This window comes from Euprymna scolopes, chromosome 20, assembly GCF_053919585.1.
Source record: "Euprymna scolopes isolate OS-2025 chromosome 20, ASM5391958v1, whole genome shotgun sequence".
Classification (NCBI taxonomy): domain Eukaryota; kingdom Metazoa; phylum Mollusca; class Cephalopoda; order Sepiida; family Sepiolidae; genus Euprymna; species Euprymna scolopes.
Window position 1 is genome coordinate 91,304,659 of NC_136501.1, and position 20,470 is coordinate 91,325,128.

Consider the following 20,470-nt stretch of genomic DNA (forward strand, 5'->3'; position numbering starts at 1 on the left):
AAAATGTACAAAATTGTTTTAACTATACACAATATAAAATCGTGATGGAGTACAATCTGAAGCATAATTTACAGTAATATTTTTTTTAATAAAAATTTCTAATTGAAAACAGTTACAAATTTCAAAGAAAAAAAAAACGTAATTTTTTTTTAAAGTTTTGTAACAGAAATAGAATGGAACCTTAGAACTTGAGGCAACCATTTTTTTAAATATTTTTTTTTTTACAATTTTTAACACGTATTTAAAAAAATGCAAATTATTGTCAATTATTACCTTTAGATTACAATTATCTGAAAAAAGAAATGTTTAATTTATTTTCATTCATTCATTAGTCAAATGGAGACATTCTACCGCAAATTCGTTTTTACTTAGGAATTATTAATTCTAATCACGCTTGCTATAAAGTTGGTCTCCATTTTGCAATAACATTTTCTTTTTGATAATTGTTTCATAAATATGGTAATAAACAGTAACCTGTATTTTTTTATTGAACTTTTTTGCTTTTAATTGCAAAATAAATCTTGTGATCTCTATTCATAAACATGTACTGGATTATTTTTTATTTCATTCTTGTCCATGCATTTCAAAGCAAGTTCTTAAAATGCTGTTAGATGAACAATTTTTTTTAGCACATGAATTTGAATATTTTTTCCTATATATAAAATACAAATAATGACAAAAAAATTAATGAAATCATCCCCAAAATTAAATAAGATCATTCCAAAACATTAAATAATGAAAACACACCTAAAAATATTAATTATGAAAACATCCCAAAAAATATTATGAAAACACCCCCAAAACATTAAATAATGAAAACACACCCAAAACATTAAATAATGAAAACACCCCCAAAACATTAAATAATGAAAACACCCCCAAAACATTAAATAATGAAAACACACCCAAAACATTAAATAATGAAAACACACCCAAAACATTAAATAATGAAAACACACCCAAAACATTAAAACATTAAATAATGAAAATACACTCCAAAAATAATTCTGAAAACATCCCCAAATATGTTAATTATGAAAACGCCCCTAAAAATATTAATTATGAAAACGCCCCATAAAATGTTAATTAAAACATCACTAAAAATATTAAATCGAAACACCCCTAAAAATAATAATCAAAACATCCCTAAAAATATTTTAAAAAATACCCCTAAAAATATTAAATCACCAAAACACCCCTAAAAATATTAAATAACCAAAACACCCTTAAAAATATTAAATCAAAACACCCTTAAAAATATTAAATCAAAACACCCTTAAAAATATTAAATCAAAACACCCTTAAAAATATTAAATCAAAACACCCCTAAAAATATTAAATCAAAACACCCCTAAAAATATTAAATCAAAACACCCCTAAAAATATTAAATCAAAACACCCCTAAAAATATTAAATAATCAAAACATCCCTAAAATTTTAAATAATCAAAACACCCCTAAAAATATTAAATAATCAAAAAAACCCTAAAAATATTAAATAATCAAAACACCCCTAAAAATATTAAATAATCAAAACATCCCTAAAAATTAAATATTGAACACCCCTTAAAAAAAAAAAAAAATAATAATAATAATAACGATAAGACTCCCAAAACTTAATAACCATGCATAGATTCTAGATTCCAATGACAGGTATATATGGAACCTAATTCCCAATCATGTACCAAGAATCATATATATATGTATATACATATATGTATATGCATGAAAAAAAAAAAATAAAGAGACGACAATAAAAATTTGTAGGCATGATTCGAGTTCGATAAACACAGCCATGTTTATCAAGATAGAAAAGCGAAGAGAGAGAGAAAGTAAAAAAAAGTCTGTGGTGAATTGCAAAAGAAATCAAAAGAAAAAGAAAGTTTAAGTAGCAAGAGATGCTTTCTGAGATAGCCCATCCTCCCGACCCTCTTCATAAAGAAAATATTTATATTAGAAAAGAAATAGAAAAGAGGGAAACAGAGAAAGACAGATAAGTATAGATAAATAGAGAGAGATATATAGAAAGGAGTGTGTGAGAAGTACATGGATCAGTTCTTTGGTACAACAGAGGCACAGTAAAAAAATATATATATATTTCCCTTTGATTGTGACACAAATATTTTACTTTTACATTCAAACTTTAATTAAAGCAAGAAATTATTTTCTATTCCTCAACAGTTTCGAACTCATCAATGCTATGATAATATATGCATAACCGTTCATTTGAACCTATTATTAATTAATAACCAAGAAACGTTTATTTCCATTGTGATTTAGAATTGTTTAAAATATAGTCATTTTTGGAAATCATTAAAATTTCCAGTATTATGATTCATTTTTTTCTACTTAACTTGAAAGAAATTATCTGTTTTTAAAATTTTAAAAAGGTATAGCAACAAATTTATCAATCCAAACAACTTTTCATTTTGAAAGTCTTCCGTACTAAATGGTGTAATGTAATCCGAAGACCTCGGTATATTATGTTCCCTCGAGTTTACATTATGGATAAAACTGTTGAGGATCCAAATGAAACCATTTTTTTAAGCAATACCATCAAGTTGATTCATCGTATTATCATTATTTATATTTGAACAAAAGTAGTTTTTTTTTTTTCATTTATTTAAATTTATATTAAAATCTATATATCAATACGATAGCGTGTGTGTTATTTTCTGTGTCACGCTTACATGCAGGTCATTTAATTGTTATGTACTTCCATTTGTTGTCATAAAATAATTTTACCAAGAATTCTTCATTCATAAAGTTTGTTTTCGATTTCAATTATAGCTGATGGCACTTAAGTCATCTATTTTTTTTTATAAATAATTTTATCAAAAATTCTTCACAAGTTTTGGTTTCAGTTTCGATTATGGTTGAAGGAACTCAAGCTATATATATATATATATATATATATATATATATATATATATATATATATATATATTTTTTTTTTTTTTTTTCATAAAGTTTTATTTTGGTTTCGATTCAAGCTAATGCACCCAAGTCATATGGATATATATTTTTTATTTTTGAAATCGCATCTTTATAATATACTAGCCTGGGTGCCTGGCTGTTTAGAGGTGTGTGTTGAGCTAATAAAAAAAAAAGAGTGGTAGTAGGCAGGCAGGCAGGCAGGCTCGAACCTGTATCGTGAAAAGAATGTGAAAAAACAAAAAAAAATGTAATGTCTTTGCTGTTGTGTCCATCGCCAAACTGGAAGTGACATAGGTTTAAATTAAGGCTAGACAATTGAAAAGAGGGGATGACTTTCGAAAATATCGGCGAAAAAAGAAGTGCTCAGTTGAAGGTTAAGGATTTAATACTTTTGGCCAATTTTTCAATATTTGTCGTGTGAAGGTTCGAGCTTCAAAATAATACTGATCTCATGAAAATCCGTTTCCTCTGTCGACAGTTTTAGGCAGACATACAAACATATATACATTTAAACAGACAGGTGAGATTTATATTACAGATAAAAATCGATAGAACATTAACTCCATAATATATACAAAATCTGCAAGAATTAGAATATCATATTTAAGTATACTTTACACCCAGGCTTTGCCAGGCGTTCGTGCTAGCTTAGATAAATACTTTTGCAGTTTTAACAAAAAAGCTACAATAATATCAGCGCATCTCCATTTACACTGAACATCTACAGAATGCCAACATCAATATATTACATATGAATGAGTTCCCTGTGGAATTTCCACAGGTCCCGCTAGTTTATATTATAATAAAAAAAAAAACATTTTGATATCTGTATTAATTATTTCTGTAAATACGCATTTATTTTTTAAATATATTTTCAAAAAGATTCTGCAAATAAACATATTTCAATGAAAATGATAAGTTTTCAAATATTGAAATGTGTTAACATGTTTTCATCAAGGTTTTCAGATTAAGGTACACCGTTTAGTGCAGACGACTTTCAAAACAGGAAATCGCTTGGATCGGTAAATATGTAGTTATACAACGTTGAGCTAACCATCTCCCAGCAAAGTGAATTGCTGACTAAAGACTGCTATCCCACAAGAATTTCTATCAAGATCAACTGATGCAATTCTCAAGCAGCTTTGAGAAAATAAAGGCAGATGGTGGTGGCCATGTTGAATTTTAAATAAAATCTCACATTATGTATACTGCTCTCATATTCATTTTTTTTTTTGTAAAAAAAAAAAAAAAAAAAAAAAAAAATTTAAATCATAAATAAATGACAATTTTTTTAAATAGCGAGTGACCCATCGATCATTCTGTATATTCTGTGAGAGTATATACATTCATTAAATTTGAAACGGTTTTATCAACTGATGCAATTCTTGAGCAGCTTTGAGAAAATAAAGGCGAATGATTGTGGCCATGTTGCATTTTAAATAAAATTTCACATTATCTATACTGCTCTCATATTCATTTTTTTTTTTAAGTAAAAAAAAAAAAAAATGTAATTCATAAATAAATTACATTTTTTTTTATAAAATAGCGAGTGACTTTTCAATCATTCTGTATATTCTGTGAGTGTGTGTTTATATATACATTCATTAAATTTGAAACAGGTTTATCAAGTAAGAGATGGTGACTGAAAAGTATGAATATTAGACTGCGCCTCCGTCATTAAAAACAAACAAAATGATCTAAATGATTTACAAGACAAAGCATTAGAAAAAGAAAAGTATTTTTCTCTGAGAATTTATTTCACAATCAGTAAGATTCTGAAGACAAAGCTAAAACTGTTAAAGATCATAGATGCAAAAACGAGTTGAGAAAATACAATTAGAAACAAGAACACATTCTTCAAATCTGACCAGCTAATCTTCAGAATAAAAATGCTATTTCAAACTTGAGTATGATATCACCCCCACTAGATGTACCTGAACATTTCTAAAATCCAAACTGTCCTTCCGTTTGTATTATATATATATATCTATAAAAGTGAAAGCGTGTGTGTGTGTGTGTGTGTGTGTGTGTGTGTGTGTGTGTGTGTGTGTGTGTGTGTCTGTTTGTCTGTGTATATTTCCCTACACAATAACTCTGTCAATTTTCAGTCTACAGACTCGAAATTTGATATACAGGGTACTAAGATTTGGGGAAATCTCTGTAATCCGTTTTCGGTAAAAAGTTTGGCTGTTAAGGGGTCAAAGTTTAATGATTTGACCTTTGAAAACTCTACCAAACTCCTCTGCCAATTTTGGGTATAAACAATTGAAATTTTAGATATAGGTTCCTTGGACATGAATCTAACTTAATAAGTTGATTTGAGCCCAAAACAATACATTTTAAGGGGTCATAATAGGGGTCAAAGTTTTTAAAAAAATTTGACCTCTTCGGTCTCTACCAAATTACTCAGACAATTTCTGATCCAAACATTTGAAATTTTACATAAAGAGTATTCAGAGATAGGACAAACTTTTTAATCAGTTTGGGTCGAAAATCTGAGCTACCAAAATGTATGTATGTTTGCATGTCTGTTTAAAACCTTCAACAGAGGCGATGGATTTTCACAAGATCAGTATAGTTTTAAAGCTTAAAAACATTAATTTCTTCACCTTCAACTGGGCACTTTTCTACAGGAAAGGGTCGCTTTTTTCACCGATATTTTCGAAAGTCATCCCCTCTTTTCGATTGTCTAGCCTTAATTTAAACCTACGTGACTTATGGTTTGGTGGTGGTTGTAACAGCAAAGACGTCACGTCTTTTCCCCATTCTTTTCCTCCTTCATGGTACGGGTTCGAGTCTACCTTCCTACTACCACTTTTTTTTTTTTTGCTCAACACACACCTCCAAAATACCAGGGCAACAATATATCTGTAATATTTAACAGTATATATATATCTGTATTATTTAATAATATATATATATATATATATATATATATATATATATATATATATATCTGTATTATTTAATAAAATATATATATATATATATCTGTATTATTTAATAAAATATATATATATATATATCTGTATTATTTAATAAAATATATATATATATCTGTATTATTTAATAAAATATATATATATATCTGTATTATTTAATAAAATATATATATATATCTGTATTATTTAATAAAATATATATATATATCTGTATTATTTAATAAAATATATATATATATCTGTATTATTTAATAAAATATATATATATATCTGTATTATTTAATAAAATATATATATATATCTGTATTATTTAATAAAATATATATATATATCTGTATTATTTAATAATATATATATATATCTGTATTATTTAATAAAATATATATATATATCTGTATTATTTAATAATATATATATATATCTGTATTATTTAATAAAATATATATATATCTGTATTATTTAATAAAATATATATATATCTGTATTATTTAATAAAATATATATATATCTGTATTATTTAATAAAATATATATATATCTGTATTATTTAATAAAATATATATATATCTGTATTATTTAATAAAATATATATATATCTGTATTATTTAATGAAATATATACATCTGTAATATTTAATGAAATATATACATCTGTATTATTTAATAAAATATATACATCTGTAATATTTAATAAAATATATACATCTGCAATATTTAATAAAATATATACATCTGTAATATTTAATAAAATATATACATCTGTAATATTTAATAAAATATATACATCTGTAATATTTAATAAAATATATACATCTGTAATATTTAATAAAATATATACATCTGTAATATTTAATAAAATATATATGAAAGTATGACAGACCATTAAAGAACTGAGAAAATACTATTCAAACTTATTGTGACAGACTGACCTTACAGAAATGCTTAGATGCATATTAAAACAAAAAAATTTAAAAAAAAACTGACTAAAAAGTGTCAGAACAACCTGGACGAAGATAATTCAAAGCAAATGATGTCAATTCAACTTTTACATATTAGTGACTTGAACTGGTACTAACATTCATTAAACAGATATTATATCGAATAATGCTTACAACAATGATGTCATAGACAACCATCATAACAGATTTAATTTTAAATTCTAGACTTTCATCAAATATAAAAAAAGTATTAATCTTGTGACTAAGATTTTCTAGTATTAAAATTAAGATTAGAATATTTTCCCAACATCTTGTCATTAGATATTTTTGCCGAGGTTTTGAAAATATCTTTAAACTACAACCAGTCAAAATTTTAATTCAATACACACACACACGGGACCGATACTTTTTCAGAAGTTAAAAATTTCTTGCATCATTAAATCCAGAATTAATTATTGGGAAGAAATATGGGGTAAAAACGGTTTGAAAAGACAATTTCTCAAAGACAATAAGGATAACTTCGTCTCACCTTTTTAATGATATAACAAACTAGCAGGACCCGTGTACAGGCGTTGCCTGGTAGAAAGATGGCACAAAGCCAAGACAGATTTCAATGATAGAACCCTAGCCTTTCAAAAACATAGTTAACTGATTTTCTAACGCATTATCATAGTTAATGATTAAAAAGATTATAACTTTAAATCACCTTTTCAATTATATAACAAATAAAAAAAAGATTGTCTTATCCATAGTTTTATCATCAGAGTTTTGTCTTTTAGAAAATTGTAAAAATTGCCTCAAAAATTTGTAAATGGAATATTAAATTCACAAGCGCTCCCCAGTCACATGTATATTTCCGTAAGGGGAGGATGATGACGTCAGGTTAACATCCTCCTACATATATTTTTATTTATTTTTTTTTTTTAAAGCTCAATCCTTCGGATGACAAATATCAAAAAATTGGCCAAAAGTATTCATGCTCCACACTCAACTGGGCAGTTTTGTACAAGAGGGAGGGGGGGGGGGTCGCTTTTTCGTCGACATCTTCACAAGTCATCATTTCCAGTGGATTGACTTCTACTTGCACAATGGAGACATCAACTAAGATATTAGGTTTTTGTTCCTCCTTCGCGTTAAGGGTTCGAGCCTGCCTACTACCACTTTTTTTTAACACCTATTTCCATCTGGGCTGTCTACTGTTATTTTGATCCCCCCCCTGCTACTACCACTGTTTTTTTTTTACACCCCTTCGGTACCCTTGCTAGTCTATAATATAAATGGCAAACTGGGTGTGTGTCTGTATGTCAGTCAAAAACTTTTGACACACATGATGGATCCTGACGAGATCAGTATCATTTTGAAGCTCAACGTCTCTGACAACAAATATCGAAAAATTGGCCAAAAACATTAATTCCTTCACCCTCAACTCAGACGTTTTTTTTACAAGGATGGGTCACTTTTTTTTTTTTTTTCAGCATTTTTGCAAGTTATCGTTTCTTTTCGATTAACTACCCTTAATTCCAACGCTTACAACTTCCAGTTGTACTATGGATGCATCAGCTGACGTTATTTTCACCTTTTCCTCTTTCGCGTTATGTGTTCGAGCCTGCCTGCCTACTACCATTTATTTATTTTTTTTTAATATCTCTCTCCCCTCAAGCTGCCCCCTGTTGATTTGATCCCTCCTCCATGCTACTACCACTTTTTTACCCCCCCCCCCCGGGAGTTCCTTACTACACCACCTCTACACACTCGGGCAACGCCAGGTACCCTACTAGTCTTCTATAATATAAATCTCAAATATCTGTTAGTGTGTGTGTATGTTTGTATGTCTCACTAAAACTTTTGACACAGACGATCAACACTCACAAAATTGGTTTGAAAGCTCAGTCTCTCAGATGACAAATATCCAAACATTGGGCAAAAACATTCATTCTTCCACCTTCAACTGCGCTGTTTTTTTTATAAGGAGGAGTCACTTTTTCCGTTGACATTTTTGCAAAATTATTATACACCTTGCAATGACTAGCCTTATTTCAAACTCTGCCAACATCGTTTGTTGCAGTGGGCACAGTGACTAAACCGTTCACATTTTCTTCACTTCCTTTTTCTCTTAGCGTTACAGGTTCGAGCCTGCCTGCTTACTAATTTTTTTTTTTTTTTGCACTTACACGGATACTCGCTGCTATTTTCATTTTTTTTTTTTAGGGAGTTGATTAATTTTTTTTTTTTTGAAACATTTTTTTAGGGCTCTATTGCTACCCTTACTATAAAACCTCTCCAGATCCGGGCAATGCCAGGTACCCCTGCTAGTATATAATAAAATAGGTAAAATTATTCCCCTCCAGAAAAAATGTTATAGGTTGGCAAACACAGACGTCACATATAAATCCAATATCGTCAAACTATGTTACTAGTAAGACCAGCTTTTTTTTTTTCAGAAATACATGCATTTTATTGCATCAGATAATATTTTCATTTGTTTCGGTAAAACAATTCTGTCGATAAATTTCATTTATTTTTGCTTAATTATATGCCCTGAGTAATAAATACCTAGCAAACCAATCATATCTTTCCGCTTTCAATTATTTCATAACATCGGTGTTAAAAAATTTTAGCAGTTTATCCACAGTAACTATTTTACGTGAATCACATATGATGATGCCCTAGAGAATCATAGTTTATCTTTTTGGGAGAGCGGATTCTCTTACTGAATCTGTTCTAGCTTTGTGACATATTTCCAGCAGTACACAAGTACTAAACAATTCACAAAGAATATTTAAAAAGATTTTTCTTTACTTAACATTTTATTTTTTAATATATCTTCAGGCAATGCCTAGAAACGGGGTCTGCTAGTTAAATAAAATTAAATTAAATTCACTGCTCTCTTGTTATTCGTTTATGTAATAGTTATCTTTGATTTGTATTAGTTATTTTGCTTTTATGACACACTTTTGGTTTGTTTTCTTTTTGAAAAGAAGTGGTCCACTCTCCAAATTATCAAAGACATTATACCATGTTGATTATATTGAACAGTAATTCCACAATTAATGAGTTATATGTAACAGATGATTTGAAAAATACATATATGGAGATTTGTAATTTTAAATGTTGTCTTTGGTCATCTATTTTTGTTCATACGTCACTTCACGTTATCATCCCGGTATCAAGCATTGCTATCAGCCTTCTTAAACACTCACATAAGTATTTTTTTCTCTCTCTCTCTTTTTACATCCAAAATATTTCCCTTTGAAATGGATCCATGAAATCAATTTCCAAATGAGTTTCAATGGTGAATCAGAAAAACAGGTGACTCAAAGTCTGCAACAAACAGTGTCAGATAAAAGAAAATGACATTTTATTTATTTTTTGCATAAAGTAATAAATAAAACATTATTTCACTGTTTTCAATTTGTTTTCAGCATTATAAGGAATATATTACTTCATGAATTTTTTTTTTTTTTTTTTTTTTTTTTTTTTCTAAGAGAAAAATAGAATAATTTTTTATCTGGCACCATTTGATGCGAACTTAGAGTCACCTGTTCTTCTGGTTTACTGTTTTGATAATTTCTTCTTCAAACTTATGATAAAAAAAAACTACTTTTAATAAACATTCCATGCTTTTCATTGTATGCACGTATTAAAACTGAAAACTTGCAAATTAGTCACATGCAAATGAAAGGTTCCATAAAAAGAATTCATATTTTTTATAACAATTATCAGAAATATATATATTTTTTTAAATTAATGGTATTCAAATTTTATTTCTTAATATATTTCATTCTGCAACTTCAATTTGCCAATACAAAGATATGTTTATATATAAAGATCCAAGATGACGACAAAAATGTTCATAACTGAATGATCCTTGTAGAAAAAAAAATTCAATTTACAATAAAAGTGATATCAACATGTTTATGCAATGGATGACACCTGTACAAAACAACGGTCACTATTTTTATATTTGAGTGTTTTATGATACTAATTTTGTCATATTTTGAAAATTACATAATATTGAAAACAAGAAAATTATCATAAAAAAAGATTCACAAACATAAAAAGATACTGACAATTTGTGTGACGTCATTTTCAGTGACCAGGCCAGTTTTATGGTAGTCACAAACAGAAAGAAATAGCATAGCTGACATCTATAACAGTGTTGAGACTGGGTTTCCTAATATGGTGAGTTCTAGATCACATGACCATGAATGCAGTCAACCATTGGTTGAGTTGGTCACATGGTCACAAAGGTCTAACTCAGAAATTCAGTTCCTCTTTTCCACCATTTTGATTTGACCACCTTAGCAACTAAATCATTTCTATTTGTTCGAACCAGTTGTGACATGCGGCCAGTCTCCACTTTACCTAGACCAGTTCTGTCGATGTGATAAGATCTATACACTTATTGTAAATTTGTTTTTCATTATAATAAGTGAGTTCCGTGTATCATTTTTAAACACAAATAAACCCTGTTATCTCTCATATATCTTTGAATGAAGAAATGTGAAAGTCGAGCTGATTTATACACTAATGATAAAGTCAAAACAATAGACGAACTATCTTTTTTTATATACTACTTATGCATATGTGATATCAGTGACAAGTTAATTTGCATATTAGTTTTTAAAAAGGACATCTTATTAATTAACTATTGTTATTTTTTTTTTAAATTGGTTTGATTGTTTTTTAATAAAGAAATTTAGTCATATTTTTAAAAACATTAAATTTAAAAATTTAGAAAGCTGAATAATGTTATATAATTTTTTATTAAATGCTTAAAATTTGGTTTCTGAGAATATAAAAAAAATGTGTGCAACAGACAGAGATGTCCGAGAGGACAGGCGTCAAAGACGATCACGTTAGAGACGTGGGTGACATCACAGCCGTAACGAGAAGTCACACATAGCGAGAGAATGTCATTGTTAAAAAAAACAAAACAGGAGAGCTTTCCTCTTTCCTATAATTTGTCTCCTTTGCAATCAAGTCTGCAACGTGTGGGCCCTGTAACCAGGCGTACTATATTACATATGGATATTTTTTTTTTTAAGTCCTTACTCTGAACCCATTTAAGTAGGTTAAAAAGACAAATTCATTAGCTCGGTGGCCTTGTGGATAAAGACTTTACCTTCAACTTACATACATATTTTATGCCATTGTGGGTTCAAATCTCACCCAGAATATTTTTTTATTTTTTTTTTTTTTTTGCTATAGTGTTCCAGTTATTTCCTAACCGATATCAATCATCAGCATAAACATAAATTTTTTTTGCTGTTTTTTTAAATAAAAATGGTTAAAAAAAATATATTAAATTGTAATCTTGTTGATCATTTTTATTTTAATTAAATAAGTCAGCAAAGACAGATACTTCAGCTAGTTTTATTTTCTTTTTTTTGCTACAATAAACAAGACACTAGATTTCTGAATTTTTCAAATAAAGATTGAAAATTTGTATTAATAAGCACAACAGATATAAGTGCTAAGCAATAATCAGTTCCAAGTGACAGTATTTTGGAGGTTGAAGGTTCAATTCTAAGAATACAATTATGAATAACTAAAGACTTCTATCTGGTCATGGTTGGCATCACGAGGACCAGCTACACACAGTTATGTTTGAAATTTCATACAATCTCTGTGTTTGACAAAGATTCACGAGTTTTACAAGATATACCTGAAGACGGTCAGGAGTTTCACCATCCAAAAATTTGTGAAAGATGAAAACAGTAGTTCAAGAAATTAAAATACAGTATTACTACTTTTCTTGCTGTCTCCCTTTGGCAATATAGAAAGAGACAATACAGAATACGAAACTACTTGTTATGAAAATGCACAATGATTTAGAAGAGAACCACCCACCCACTAAAACAAAAAAAAAATGTAACTATTTAAAAATAAATAATAATAATAAAAAAAAAAAATATGACTGTAATTGTAAAGTCATATCTTTTTGATTGATCCAGTAATGCTTTCTCGGGCGAGTGTAGACTCAAAATATGGCATCTTAGAAAACATATTTTTTACGACCAATATCTGTAGAGTTAACGGTCAGAAAACAAGTCAATTTCTGTCTAACCTTGGTTGACTGCAAGAGATAGTTTCTTTGGTTATTGTCCAAGAAAACGGTAGCAGCATCTTTGCTGCTGGATAAATGAAAAATACATTACATAATATATACTAGCAGACAGCCTGGCTTTGCGTGATCATAAAAAATGCATAAATATGATATTTTAGTTGATGCAGATTTTGTATTTATTATTATAGAGCCAATTCTCTCTTGATTATTATCCAATATATAACAATGATTTCAAAAAAAAAAAAAAAAAAAAAAAAAAATGTTTTGGGTACCATTTGCTAGAATCGAAACCAGAATGTTGTTATTTATCTCTCCAGCATCATTACCATCAGAGATACCGACAGATTGATACAAAAGGTTAAAAATTCAACATCTCTGAGCTATGAATGTTTAATTTTGTGCATGTGCAAAATTAACAGCAGGAATAAAGTTTTATTCGGCTTATCCTGCCCATTTCAACTATTTTGTCTTCAATTGTGACCCCTTAGCAGCAATTTTTGCCGGCTAAAAACCAAAATCGAAAGTGTGCTACAGGTCCAAATACCCTATATATATCAAATCTCAATTCTATAGACTAAATATTCAGAGAAGACCGAAGAGTTTGGCAGACTTTTCGCACACACACCGACAAGGTCACATATACTTCGATGTGCTAGAACGTTTTCATTGTAAATTAATTATGAAGAATGCAGAAACTATGCATAAATAGAATTCAGCATAATGGTGGAAAATAAAATAAAACTAACCATCTAATAAGAAATCATAAAAAATGAATAAGTAATTCATCAAAGCTCGTTTTTCAACGGAATAAGCAAATTAGTTAACTTTCATGTAATTGCTTGCATATTAAGTTCATTTTAATAATTTTTAAATAGAAAAAGTAGGCTTTTAATATAAATGTCAGTATGAAATAAACCTCACACACGTACGCACATATATATACAAGATAGAATATATATTTTTTTTCAAACTATAGTAATTCTATAAAAAAAAAAATTTGCTGTTTTCCTCTGAAGAAAAAAAGCCAAATTTTAAAGGAAATAATTTTATTTTGTATTCCTTGTTTCTGAACAATAAATATTTGTAATTATCAATTTGCATAATTTAATCATCTTCTCTCTCTCCATATATATATATATATATATATATATATATATTGATGAAAAAAAATTATACTTTTTTATAATAATCTTTTTTCCATGCCAATGACCGATTTTCTCAAATTGACATGCTTTTTTGTATAATTCATGGATAAATGTTTAGCAGTAGAAAAAAATCATTTTGAATAGAATTATTACGACATAGCTTGAATGTTCAAAATTCTATGAAATATTTTCTTTTTCTTAACATTGACATTTTATGAAAGATTAACAGCAAAATAAAAAAAAATTAAATTATTTTTTTTACTCAATTTTAGTATCATTTTGAATGTTAGGAAGTAAGGTTTGATTTTTTTTTTTTTTTTTTTTTTTAACAGATTTGAAATTGAGACTTAGGAAATGAAGTCATGAGAAATCAACTAAAATGAACAAAAAAGAAATAAGTAAACTATAGGACATGAAGTAAAGTCCAAACTAGACATCAGTATCTTCCTTTCATATTTGTTTTCTAATACTAGCTATTAATATGAAGACGAGAAGAAAGAGGATCTTGTGTATACTTTCGGCATCCACATAACTCTTGCTTCCCTTATTTTGTCTTTTAGACATCATATTCCATGAGTTGCGTTTCTGACAAAGGGGGAAGAATCGTTTTCTGAGTTGGAATGTATTCATCTAACATATATTGTTGTCCAGTTTTTGACCTTGACATTTTTTTTTTTGCTCTTCTACTAGTCTCCTTATAATTTATCTCTTTTAGAAAAGATGTCAAAAAATACCGTCCCTGTGCACAAGTTAACAATTTATGTTATTATAATCAATATAAGTAATCAATATCCGTCCACTGAAGTGATTTCCATATTGTACAGTTTGTCCATTTCCGGCCTTCTGCTAGACAAAGGTAATTATTTATTGAATTTAAGGAAACTTTGCTCAATTGATTACTTAAAGTAGCAAAAAAAAACAAAAAAACTTAAACGCTGAATGGAGTAATAAAGAAAAAGTAATTTTAAAATAAAGCAACAAATTTAAACAAAATCTTTTTTTTTTTCTTTTTTAAATCAAAAGAAAATTTTATCAACAAAAAATAAAAATGAATAAAAGAAAAACATAGCAGCAAACTTAAAAATTAAATTTAAAAATAAAACAAAATTAAAAACAGAAATAAAATAAAATGGAACCAATTGTTTTCTGAGGTTTGTGAGTCGTGTATGGAAGCACAGGTAACAAGAAACCATGGCATCAAGCTTCAGCAAAGGTAAGTATGGGAGCAAATAATGGATTTAAAAAAAACATAGGCAATAAAAGTAAGGCTGGAAGAGTAAAGAGTTGCCAAAAAGGAAAAGAGGGAGGAAGAAGGTTGGGTCTAATCTCAGAAGGAAAGTAGAAAGAGAGAGAGAGAGTCAGAGTCAATATAGCATAGGTATTTAGTAATAAAATGGTAATGCTATGTGATAAGTAATAAGTTGAAAGGAAGAATCATGCCATTTAAAAACAGTGCACCTACTGGGGTATCCAATCCACCAAGAGGGCCCGGTAGGAAACGGTTGGCCTGGTAGGCGACCAGACCTCCTGGAATACGGACTGCCTTCAAAATCACTCTGGTCGTAACTACAGCCACTGTAGATCACCTCCTCTATCACCAGCTGAGATCCTACACGTTGAGAAAATTAATGGCGAAGGGTTCGAAAGCAGCTTTGAGACAACAAGAAATTGCAGCTTCTTTCATAGAAATGAACACCCTATTCAACTCTCAACATTATATGGAAAAATAATCGACAAAAAAAAAAAAATAATAATAATTTACTCTAATTGAAATAATAGAAAATTTTGGAGAAAAAAAAAAGCCAGAGGTCTTTAAACATCAACTAATTATTTCAAACAACTTTTGGAAAAATAAAAAAATACTTAAAATAAAAATAAAAAAATATACAAAAAAAAAACTGGATGCATGTCTATTTTTCAGATAAAAATAAAAAAATATTCAAAGAATTTGCTCCAACCTTGCATAAAAAATATAGGCACTTCTATATTACACAAACGAAAAAAAAAAAAATTTGAATTTCCTTTAAAACAAATCGCATCTAGATAATTGTCATGTTGCAAGTAGTAACAGAGAATTACATAGATACCATTTGTTTAATTTGAAATTCAATATTTTTTCCATTTGTATAATATAGAAGCGTCAAAATATATATAGAAAAGAAGTTTTTTCTAAAAGATAATTATTGCATATCTAAGATTTTAAACTTGTATTTGTTGTTTTTACCATTCAAAATATTTGATTGAGAAAAAGCTTTTAATAAAAGTCCTTCAAATATGGTTAAATGATATCAAAGGCAATATCAGTAAAATTCTGAATGCTATGAATCATTTAATCGCATAAATATCAGAATTCACAAACAAGGTTAAAGAACTCTTACAAGGGAGATAATTCAAGTTTTTAAGTTTAGCAAAAGATTAGTTGCTTGTTTTTGTTTTACGGCATATCAACCCTTTTCAGGTTATTTAATACCGAATCCAGTGATTTTGAAGAAAAAATTTTAATAGAATATATATATTTTTTAAGTCAGTTTCTATTTAACCCATAGTTGGGACCCTAACAGGTACTACCACTCTAGGTCAGAGTGAACCTGGGAGCAATGGCAATTAAAGAGTGGCTCCACACTCCCCAAAGCCTGCAAGCTGGGGCCTCACCATCGGATATAGTTTAAGGTCATATTCAGGACCAGCAAAAGATTACTTGACAACTACTGTATTCAGAAGCTTGATAGTTATCTTCTCAGTAGCCATAACTGACCTATGGACTCCGCTTGCCCCTTCAAATATTGTCATTCAATTTCTTGGAAAATTAATACTATTATCATTTTAATAATAAACTTTTAGATTATAAAAATATATGTTAATTACTTATTCAATATTAAGCAAGGAGCTGTTTGTAAATTAGTGTTGAAGAATGATTTTGTTTAACTTACTGGGAAACTGCACCTTCTAAAAATTTAACAGTAATTTAAATGATATAATTATTATTTTTTTCTTTTTTTGCATTTTCACATAAATAAATTAGATTTGGATGAAAGGATAACATAGACAATAGTTTAATGCAAATAAGTTATTTTATCATTATTCAAACATTAAAAAAAGTGTATAACATATATAACCTGTTTGTATGAAGAAATTCAACTTGAATAAGATATCATTCAGATATAAGTGAAAACTTAATAACCTCTGGACAACATTGTTTTTTGTTTCTTTTAAATGCTATTATTTATTAAGACAAGAAAAATATTTTCTATAAAAAAAAAAGGCATGAATTAAAAAATAAACATTTCATAATAGTAAATATGTTAAATTTCCTCCATACAAAACAAAGAAAATATCTTGATATTCTGTTCCATATAAAATAAAATCAAAATTAATGAAAGCAAACTTTACATATTCTTGAGTTGTTTGATACGAAAAGAGCCTGTTCAAAAATTCATGTCTTCTTTTTGCTTACGAGCACAAATAAAGCATAATACTTGACTTTCAAGCTAAAACTTGAGCCAGATATCATTTTTAATCAACAGTTTCTGATCTACAAAATCACTTTTTAAATTTTGAATGCACACAAAGTAGATAGATTTCGTAAATAGTTAGCATTATATATTAATACAATTGTGTGACATGATATTTATCTTCCACCCACACCAGGATGATGTGACACAAGGGTTGGAAAATGAGGTTTAAAAAGCAAGCATCCTAGAGGAAGAGCCCTCTGGCCTGAAAAAAAATGCCTGGGCAACCTTGTCAGCATTCCCATTAGGGGCGCCTAAGTCGATTAGCAATAAACTAACTTCTCTCTTAAAGGAACAAAATAAAGCTAGGAAGAGCAGACCGTCTAGAACTGCACAGGACCAAAGGCATACCTCACCCAACAGGAAAAAAGCTATCTCAACAATGACTTATGCTCTGATAGCTTTGGAGTCCCGTTCTTATGTGTATATATGTTTGTTGCTATGCAACATGCTTATATATATATATATATATATATATATATATATATATATATATATATATATATATATATATATATATATTTTTTTTTTTTTTCAAACAAGTATTCCTACTTACTTGCTTCCCCTTGAAGGCAAAGTTAGACAAGGTCGACTTTTAATGTGGGAAAAATTCAACTCTCTAAAACAGAGCACCCTGGTTTCTAACAAAAATTTAAGTTGTCTCAGTCGAGGATGACTCGCCATCACTAACTGAGAACAGAATAGACTGTGTAACATTAGAACAGATACTGCACTTTGCTCCTAGCCAAAAGGCAAGCGTAAAAATTTGACACCAAAACTTCAACAGTGTGAAGTAAAATAAAAATAAACTGATTACAAAATTAAAACCATTGTAATGCCTTTCAGATTATTGTAAACAAGTCAGCCATTTTAATCTTTTGTTAATAGTTGGAAAAAATGGATGAATTTACTTTGTGATTCTTAAAAATTTAGAAGTTATTTGCATCCAACAATTTTATAAAGATTAAAACAATGTTATCTTAAGAAAATTCCTTATAGTTTTATAAAATGTTAGTTTAATTAAACAATTAATAACCAAATAATATAACTAAAAAAATATGATTTAAAAAAATAAAATGTCATAATCTTAAAAAAATAAAATGTCATAATTTAAAAAAATAAAATGTCATAATTTAAAAAAATAAAATGTCATAATTTTAAAAAATAAAATGTCATAATTTAAAAAAATAAAATGTCATAATTTTAAAAATATAATAAATCAAAGTAAAAGCTTGCAGGCAATACAGAGTATATATAGTTCATTAAAAAAAATTTTTAAGTGAGAACAGTAGTTTAATGTTCCAAATAATACAAATTATCAATCCTCATCTAAAAAATTAAAAAGCATAAAAATCCACATTTAATATTTGAGAATTTCTTTGGCGAGGATTAATTATTTGTATCAATTCAGACTAGTGCTCTCATCTTCAATGTTATTTTAAGCACAAGTCTGAAGAAGGCCGGCGATTACACTGGTCGAAACGCTGTCACAATAACAGGATGAGAAGAGTAGTTTGTTCAAATGATACAAAATCTCCAACATCTGTTTACATTGTGAATGCAGCAATACTCAAAAGTAATTTTGTAGCCTTTAAAATGTCGATTAGAAAGTAATCTCTGGCTTGAATTAAACTTTAAAATGTAAAAGTCAATCATTATAGTTTTCTGTACTGTTAAACCAAAGGAACATGTAATTTCGAATTTTCTCCTTTGCATCAAAGAAACTATTCGGATTTTAAACGAAAAATAAACAAAAAGACATGCAGCATAAAATTCAATAAACAATTTTACTCTGTAAATCAAAGCTCAATTATCTCAATTGTATTACTAATAATATATTGAAAAAAAAAATAGAAGAAATTATGTGTGCAGACTACGCACCACAAGTGTTGAGAGTTGAAGCAGCAAAAGGAATACTATATATGCAACCCAAGCAAAAATAATAACTCTTACATCGATGGAACACAGAGATAAAGTGATAGATTTTGAAGTGGTAGCTATTATATATAAAGAAACTTCAATACCATGATATCAGAATTCTCACAGGCAGGCTGAAGAACTCTTACAAGGGAGATAACTCTCAAGCTTTTAAGCCAGGCCACAAAAAAAGATTAATGGAACCAACAGTAGTGTTTGCTTTGATAATCACAGATTAGCTGGCAACTACTGCATTCAAAAGCTTAGTAGTTATCTTCTCAGTAGCCATGATTGACCTACTGACAACATGGTATTGCCAAATACATCTCTTACAGAGTGGGACAGTGTATTGTAAGAGATTAAATAAGCTACTGGAAAGATATTAAAAGCAAAACAAAAACTCCTGTGACCTCATACAGAAATAGCAGTGGGTTATGTGTTTGGCTAATTTCAATTTATTTCTTCTTTTTTTTTTTTTTTTTTTAAATCGTCTCTATCAAAAAAAAAAAAAAAAAAAAAAAAATTCAATTAAGGTATGACTGAGTCTACAATACAGTGCTACAAGCCACAATCACCATTTTTTTTTTTTTTTTTTTTACCAAATAAAACTGGCCAGCAGTGGGGGTGGGATAATGTTTTAAAAAAAAGTATATATACATATATACTTTTGTATATACGTATATATAAAGAGGCACAAGAAAACGCCGGTAAGATACGAACCTATGTGAAAATCTGATGAAATACTTGACTTGTCATCATCAATTTCAGCATCTAGATGTTTAATGGATTTTGGTAGAAAATTCATAAAGATATTTCTTATTAATTTTGAAATTTGAATGCAAAAAATGTCATGAAAATATGAACGATTTTCAAATTAGACTTAATGCTAAAAAATTCTTAACCTTTCTATGAAAATGAAATGAATAAAAATGAATGATACAAAAATGAAAAAAGTTTTTTCTTTTCTTTTTTTTAAAAGTAAATTAGTTATTGAATAAATAATAATCTAAAT

General features: G+C 28.3%; 1 protein-coding gene across 31 annotated transcripts in view; it reads right to left on the reverse strand.

Annotated features, from left to right (window-relative positions):
- LOC145241638 (uncharacterized) overlaps window positions 1-20,470 on the reverse strand; it is a 530,026-nt gene that overhangs the window by 292,187 nt on the left and 217,369 nt on the right. For 12 of the 31 annotated variants that reach the window (XM_080104767.1, XM_080104740.1, XM_080104745.1 and 9 more), the window contains exon 3: window positions 15,492-15,638. The exons of 14 other annotated variants lie outside the window; for them this stretch is intronic. In XM_080104767.1, the coding sequence (XP_079960893.1) occupies window positions 15,492-15,638 (147 nt within the window). Of the gene's footprint in view, window positions 1-15,491; window positions 15,639-20,178; window positions 20,230-20,470 lie in introns of all 31 variants that reach the window. 5 more of the 31 variants (XM_080104736.1, XM_080104733.1, XM_080104756.1 and 2 more) reach the window with 1 other exon arrangement.